Source organism: Mixophyes fleayi, chromosome 10, assembly GCF_038048845.1.
Source record: "Mixophyes fleayi isolate aMixFle1 chromosome 10, aMixFle1.hap1, whole genome shotgun sequence".
Classification (NCBI taxonomy): domain Eukaryota; kingdom Metazoa; phylum Chordata; class Amphibia; order Anura; family Limnodynastidae; genus Mixophyes; species Mixophyes fleayi.
Window position 1 is genome coordinate 17,232,582 of NC_134411.1, and position 8,426 is coordinate 17,241,007.

The 8,426-nt window shown below is 38.8% G+C and overlaps 1 protein-coding gene across 1 annotated transcript; it reads right to left on the minus strand.

The window, feature by feature from the left end:
* Positions 1-1,328: 1,328 nt before the first annotated feature.
* LOC142104116 (4-galactosyl-N-acetylglucosaminide 3-alpha-L-fucosyltransferase FUT6-like) lies at positions 1,329-2,384 on the minus strand. Its single transcript, XM_075188608.1, has one exon. It carries the CDS (start codon positions 2,382-2,384, stop codon positions 1,329-1,331), a length of 1,056 nt encoding a protein of 351 aa, XP_075044709.1.
* Positions 2,385-8,426: the final 6,042 nt, after the last annotated feature.

Consider the following 8,426-nt stretch of genomic DNA (forward strand, 5'->3'; position numbering starts at 1 on the left):
AATTCTGTGTTTTATCCTTTTTATTTTATAAGAAACAATTGCACTATATTTGTCTGTCTTTTATTATCTTTTTATCTTAAGCATTGTGGATGTATTTTCCATATTAAATTACACTTAATAAGTTCTAGTCTCTGTGTTCTTACGAATTCACGCGACAGTTTGGTCCAGACGCTACCTAATTGAAACTGTGCAAACTTTGTGGTTTATGTGAATTCTGATTAAAGTAAATTGTGCTAGATTAATGCTAGGGAGAACCGAAGGCTTCCTAAATAAGAGTGTCCGCTCTTGTCCGAAAAACCTTGGTGGTGGTAATTAGTATCGCAAAGCTAGTGTGTGGCATAGATATGGAAGGATTTAATCATTTTAGACAGACCAGGTGGTTGTTGTTTGGTTAACCCTGTGTCACATAAGCGTCACGCAGACTCAGGTGAGTGCTGTTCCTGACGATATATATATCTATATCAAGATGCAACACTTTCTCTTACCAAAAACGGTTGTGTAGTTTAACTATCATTGGTCTCTTTGAGAGACATACAGTATGTGTGTGTGTATGTGCATATATATATATATATATATATATATATATATATACTCACATATTTGACTGAGTGTGATATATTCACTGTTTTGTGATTTTGTGATACTTTTTGTAATTTGTGACTACTTTTTTGCAATGTTTACAAATATGACTTAAATTCCTTAAAAAAATAGCTTCATGAAAGCCAGCCATTTGCCCCTCTTGTTTCCTGAAACATCCAAAAAGAGGGCCTCACATGTAACTCAAACCAAATGCTGATTGTTTATAAATGACAAATATTTTGCTGTTATTCGTTATATTTCATGCATACAATCAATTGTTTATGATAAAAACAACAATGTGATATTCTATCTTTTTATTTATAAGGACTAATAATTTGGACATAAAAATGCTGTTTGACAGAACATTTGTCATAAAATCATTAGCAAAATATATTTAAAGTGTTAAAAGCAAAATAACAACTGATCACAAGCCCAAATGTGGGGAAAGGCCACATGGTCCCGAGTCTATTACTTCAGGAAAGGCAACTTACTCAGATTGCACTTTATTGGTTTTATATTAATTATGTATTTATACATTGTAAACATTTAATCATCAGCTAATTTTTGATCCAATGAAGATATATTTACTATATCTGTATGTGGCTAGACAGTCTAATTATCAAAACAATAGAGATACATTAGAGGTAATAACAGCAAATATAGGACTTTCCTTTTCTTGACTCTTAGTAATATAAATATTAGAAAAGCAATGGTCATTGCACTTTTATGATCATTACATTAACACTAACTCATTTGAACCAATCTCCAAGTCGTGCAATAGTCTTATGTTTTGGAGCTTCTTTCACTGCTTTGCAAACTCTACAGTAACCCATGAGCATAGTAGTTTTTGAAAAAGGATGAAGTCTGGACCTCCAGTTGAAATATTGTCGGTATGCTTTGTCATCTTTGTCCAACTTCAACAAGTATGTAGCTAGTTCCTGGGCTGTGGAGAAGTCATCTACATGTATAAAAGAGTCTTTAGGAATAAAACGCTCATAGTTTTCACGAGGGGGACCCAAAACAACCGGTACAGCACCAGATGTGAGGGCATTCTTCCAGAGTTTCTCTGTCATGTAATCTTCATGAACTGAGTTTTCAAAGGTCAGATAAAATTTGTACTTGGATATTGTTTGTTGATGTTCATCTCTGGGCAGAGTTTTATGCTGCCTTCCATATATGTCAACAGAGATAAAGTTCTTAAGCTGCTCATAATAGTGTACCCTCTTAGACCGTGGGTTCCAGTTACTGACTACCCAGGCCACCAGTTTAGTTTTTGGAGGGATAGTGAAGTTCTGCTCTTCCTTATTCTGCTCCAACCAGCCATAAGGTGAGAAAATATCAGAGTCAGCCCTGTAAGACATGGTCAGATTGATGAGGTTGTCCAAAAAGTTTAAGTTTGCACTGTGGGAAGGGGACTCCAAGTTATACCATACCCAGTACTGATTTGGAGGTCTTGGCATCTGGGGTAGTAGTTTTTTAGAGCGCATTATGTCCCTGTGATGGATAATAACCGCATCAGCAGAAGAAAACAATGCTTTGTTGTCTGTATAGAAGCATCCACTTATATTAAGGAATGATGGACATCTATTAAGGGGAAATGAACGATTAAATGGATAAGTCCAAACCAGGATGATTCGAGTATGATTAGCTGGTTTCAGGTTAGTGTCCATATATGCAGCTGCATCAATTACTGCTGAGCGATCTACATTGTTATAGAGTATAAACAAAATGGCTGAAAGGCACAACTGGGCGATACATATTAAAAAAGCATTCCTCATAGACAATTTGTTCCCAGAGAACTCCATTTAGTTAGGTAGAACCACCAGAACAGAATAGTCATTTATTTTAAGTGCAGATATTTCTCACAGTTTTCATCACTGTTGGAGAAACAAAAAGAGCATATTATTATTATATTAAGTAATGACAATGTGATGAAATTTTTCCCAGTGAAAAAAATGTTCTGTGTGCTTTACTTAGGACATTTTAATGAATATTATAATATAATCAGAACTGGCCTTTGCTCCCCGCACCTGTATCCAAATCCAGTTACACACATCTTAATATTTCCAGGATATTCACATATCTCACAGAAGACACTGATTTTTTTTTATTTATTTTGTGCACTCATTATATCCTGCATTGACTATTGCAATTCCTTCTTTACTGCAGCTAGAATACATTTTCCTTTAAAAATGCTCAACAGCTATGTAAGGAAGAAAGATTTAAGAAAGGAGGAAGATGAAAGATAAAAGAAGAAAGAGGAAAGGAGGAAGAATAGAGCAGAGCGAAGAAAGAAGAAGGAAAAAGAAAGAAGGAAGACGCAAGTAAAAAGAAGAAAAAGACAGAAAGTAGAATAAAAAATGAAGAAGGAAGAAGAAAGAAGAAATAAGGAAGAAGAAAAAGGTAAGAAGAAATAAGGAAGAAGAAAAAGGTAAGAAGAAATAAGGAAGAAGAAAGAAGATAAAAATGTCTTATGACACCAAAATGGAATGGTGGATTGATGACAAACCAAAAAACACAAAGTATTTCTTGGTGGTAGCTAGAAGAAAATTCTAAGAATTTCACTTTATTGCAACATGAAAAAAAAAAAGCAAAGACTTTTTTGCCCATTTTTAGTAGATTTTCTTTACAGTGTCAGGAAGTTTAAGCAAACTAATGGAATTTTCTGAACATTCAAACACTTTGTAACAAAAAATATCGTATAATATGTATGGGTACAGCAGAAATAAATTGTTATGTTCTGAAAACTTTGTACAGATAAGTCTTATAGCCAGATCCCTGCAGAGAATCAGCTATCAAGTAGGGAGATTACAAAGCAAAACAAGCCTATGTATAGAGAAAGGGAGACTCCCGCTATTAGCAAATTGCGTGTGAGCAGCAAGGGACAGCGAGCAAGATCAGGCTTACAATTAGTCTACGACCCAACAGTTGTTGAAATCTTCATCCAGAGGGAGAGCACACCAAACACTGTGACACCGTTATTGCTGCCTCAAAAAATATTTGTTTCAGTCTCAATAATACTTTCTGCAGTTTCTATGTATTCCAGTGTGGCAGGAGTTAAAGCACTTTCTACACTGCTGTAGCTGCTCTTGCAATCAAGAACGTTATACATTCCAGCTGAATATGACATCCTTTGCCACATAATTGTGTTCAGTCTGCCTGAAAATTTCTGCTGCCTCATTTGCTCCTAGTTCTGGTCAGTTCCTGTTTTCTTGATGGATTCTCTGTTGTCTCTTGGCTCCTGGATTTCTTCATCTGCCTTCACCCTAGTGTAACCAGGCTGTCTTATGCTGAACAGCCAGGAGCTGTGTGTGACAGCTGCAGGAGAAAGATAGAGGTTGGGTAGAAGAGTCTGTGGAAAAGACAGAGTATGCAAACAAAAAGAGAGACAGCAGAGCTATTAAAAGAGATGCTGGGTGTAGCTTTGTACAGAAAGGTCTTATAGCCAGATCCCTGCAGAGAATCAACTATCAGGTAGCCTGAGGGAGATTACACAGCAAAGCGAGCCTATGTGCAGAGAAAGGGAGACTCCCGCTTTTAGCAAATTGCGTCTGAGCAGTGAGGAACAGGGAGCAAGATCAGGCTTGCAGTTAGTCCATGACCCAACAGTGGTTGAGATTTTCATCTTCATCCAGAGGGAGAGCACACCGAACACTGTGACGTCATTATTGCTGCCTTAAAAAAAGAACAATATGCCTCTAATTCCACAAGTTAGAAGTCCTTACATAAATTTGTACATATTTCAGAGACTGAGTTACCTGTCAGAGATATAGAGACATTACAAGTATCAGAAATCTAATGCAAGTTACCAACATTTCTACAAGTGCACCAACATTAACTAGTTAACCTAACAAACTAATATTGGCAGGACTGTGATAATTGTGTAAAATCATTGCTGATTTATATTTTAAATCGGTAATAGCTTTCAAGGCAAAACTTGCATAACACTGTAAGCTTTAGATGAGACAATGTTGGGCAAGACAATTTATTGTATAGGTGCACTAAATTAATTTTATTAATGTTATGATTTCAACCCCCCCCCCCCCCCCCCCACAGAATCAAAACTGGAAAAAATATAAATGTTAGCAAAGCGCATTCTGATGGAATTCTTTAAGAAGCATGTAGTGAAATTTAACGAGGCTTCCCCATGTTCTGGTTGCAGGAAGAGACTTTATGCCTTCTGATCTATAAAGATGATTTCTTTATAATTGTTGTTATGCTGTATATATCTATAATAGAAGAATATAAGCAATAAAAAATCAAACTACAAATTCCCAATTACCAAAATAATGGATGTAGTGTGTAATTTAGGAAAACAAATCCTTAATTAAATTCCCCCATAATGTCATGTGTAAAGAGGCTCAATCGCAGCCCACGTTGGCCATGCCTCCATCACTATGTGGCCACATCCCCCGTCGGCATCGCTGCGCGGCGGCGCACATCCCTTCTCCAGCTATATATGGAGGTTGGCCCAGAAGGTTGCTATACCGAGACCCCAAATTCCTCTTGGATGCCCTGACTGGGTTTGTAGATGCTACTACAGCTGTATTGCTATTCAGCTTTCTCATGTAATACTAATGAGTCAGTACCTCTAAACTACCACAGGTGGCACTGATATGCTCAGACATTGTCTGGGACTCTGTGGAGCTGATAATTGAACTATATTCTCATGAGTCATTCTCCTGGCTCAGTAGTTCAATATTTCAGTTAGTTCATTTGGATCATTTGAATCATTTGAGTCATTTGAATCATTTAGCTCACAAGTCACATGATACCTTCCCTGTCAGCTCTAGACACAGTGCTGAGTGGTGCATGCTATATACTGTAGTTCTGTTTACTCCACCATATATAGGGGGAGATGTATTAAACCTTCAAGAGAGATAAAGTGGAAAACTTAAGTTTTTGATCTATTTACTGTATTTTCAAAGCAAAAAAGGTGACACTTTATAATACTCTGAATTTGGGTATTTCTCATCTGCATAATATGGACGTAAATATTAATAATGAAAATTGTATCAACTTTGCAGAGCTCAACATGTCCCTACTAGTTTGTTGTATAAATGACTGCCCTTTTCAAAATATTAAAAATAATCAGACATATTAAACATATCTGATCATTTTAACAGGACTATAACTCATCCAATGAGCTAATAGTAGACATGTCTACTGTATGTGTAAGATCTATGTTTCCAACCACTTCTCTCAGCAGTGTTCCAGAGCTAGTGCGCTAACTGAACTAAATGAACTAACTGAACTATATCAATTAATCTTTTGAGCAAACTAGATCAGAATGAACTAAATAACTAGATTTCCCATCACTATGAAATACATTTATTAGGATGTTATCAATGTCTACTGTGCATAAAACACATATACAGCTGTCATCACTAGTAATCAGCACTTCCACCAGACCTGTAGCTGGTGGAAGTGATGCGACTGAAAATCTCTTACCTTTGAGATGCCCAAAGCTTGAATCGGACGCTGCAGTGTGCACTCTAGCTTGGTACGCCCTTAATGTACATTGACTATGTGCACACTCTTATTCTCCTCCCCGTCCCGCCCATTAAATTGTAGGCTGTAGTAAGGGTTCTTTGCGCTCGAAGATGAATTGAATGCTGTTGCGTTCACTGGTGTATGAGCATGCACGGTGCAATTTTACACAAAGTACGGCACGTATCGGCTTTTACGTTCGTTGACAATTCAGGAACAAAGTGTCTAAAACTAACATTCAATTAATTGATGGATGACTCATTTAACAGACAGAAGAAAGATTCCTATAAAACAAGAAGAGGAAAGAGGAAAATAAAAAATACTAATTTGAAAAACTATTAAAGAAACAAATTTGCATCTCTTGATTAGACTAGTCTTAGAAGCAGCAGAGCCATTGCCTGGGGAGTGCTGCCATTGAGGGTCGAGACGAAACCTTTCTACTCACATCTGCCCTTCCCCCCTGACTCCCATCTGGTTTAATCCTATATTTCCTCTGGGCCTCTCCAAGGTAAGATACCGCCTTTGGACTCAGGCCGGCCTTAAATTCCCATCGGATTTTTCAAAACAGGGCCATTGGCTCCCACTAGTAGAACTTCAGCCTTGCCCCCCAGCTAGAATGCTTAACCCTTTCGAGTTCTTTCAAATCACCCACTTTTAGCGATCCCTCCCACCCAGATACCTACTACGTCCCTTCACCCCGTTCGAAAACCTATGTAAACTCCACCCCATTGATAAGGGTATGATATCACAACTTTATAATATCTTTCTTGAATCCACTATCCACCCGCAACTCCCGCATGAAGCTGATTGGGAGAGGGATCTTGGCCCCCCCAGATGAGGAGGCCTGGGAGGACATGAGACTGGGGATAGCCAAAAGCTCCATATCGACCAAACTAAAAGAGACATCCTATAAAATTTATTATCGTTGGTATTCTACCCCCACCCGACTACATACAATGTTCCCTTCCTCGTCGCCTGACTGTTGGCGGGGTTGTGGCCACAGGGGATCAATGCTACACATCTGGTGGACTTGTCCAATTATTACTCCCTTTTGGGACGCGATCCATGGCTTCATCAACACCCTATTTGAGGTTCCCGTGGGAAAGGACCCTTGGATTTTTCTCCTTTGTTATCCTCCCCCAGACCTTGATACATTTTCTAGGAAACTGACTGCACATATTCTTACAGACGCCAAATCTCTTATAGCCCTTAATTGGAAACGTAGCTCCTTTCCGTCTTTATCCGCTCTCAAAAAGCAAATTTGGCACGTGGTAGCCATGGAAGAGATTACTTACTACTTACACGATAGAGGTTACAATTTCAACCAAGTGTGGGCTCCTTGGCAGTTTGCAGGACGTTCGTTCCCCTCTGACCCTTAGCAATCTCATCATGACCCGTGAGTGGTGATCAGGACTCTGTTCCTATTTAGCCACTTTCTGATTCTCTAACATTTACATTATACCTTCTTTTCAACCACATATCTGGACCAGCCTTTGTGGTCCCCCCCCTCCCCTTCTAACTCTCCTTTACCCTCACCCCCCATTCTACCTTTTGTATTATTTGCTTATATACCTAAACAAAAACAAGAAAAAAATAAAAATATGGTCAATTTATGTTTCAAGTTATCGAAGGGCACCTTCGCTGGTCCCTATCACAATGTTAATGTTCTTATATGTATACACTTTAAATGTTTGTCCTCATACTGTGTTAACTCTTTATTGACTGACCAACCAAAATAAAGGATTTAAAAAAAGAAGGAGGTGGGCAGAGTACCTGGAGAGCAAAGATAAAAGAGGTGACAACAGGAGGAGAGAGGGCCCTGCTCAATTGAAGTTACTTCCTAAAGGGAAGGGCAGACATACCGAAGACACAAGGGGTGAGATTGGGACAGAGTTGCACGGAGTGAGAGAGAGAGAAGGAGGGATTGGGAAAAGGGATGAGAGAGTGAGGTAATCGACAAGGTATATAGACTTTCAGGAACAGGTAGGTTTTTTATGCTGCACAGATTGGGGGTTGTTCTGATAGAACTAGGGAGATCATTTCAGTGGAAGAGGGCAGCGCAGGAGAATTCTTGGATACGTGAGTGAGATGAGGTTATCAGAAGGAAAGAGAGGCGACGGTTATTGGCCCATTGCATTGGGCAGGATGGAGTGTGAATAGAGATGAGGTTGGAGATATAGGAAGCAGTTTAATTAGTCTTGTATGTGAGGGTGAGAAGCTTTTAATGGATTCTGTGTAACAGATTCTGGATACTATATTACTAATCTTGATTAGCACTGGCTTACCTGAGGTGCGGAGTCTAACGATCTCCCCGGTGTTCACCAAGAACCGCCGCAAGGCGGGGTGGGCTTCACTGC

What these genes read in the sequence shown, in the direction of transcription:
- LOC142104116 (XM_075188608.1), bottom strand. Translation starts at nt 2,384, where the DNA reads ATGGAGTTCTCTGGGAACAAATTGTCTATGAGGAATGCTTTTTTAATA.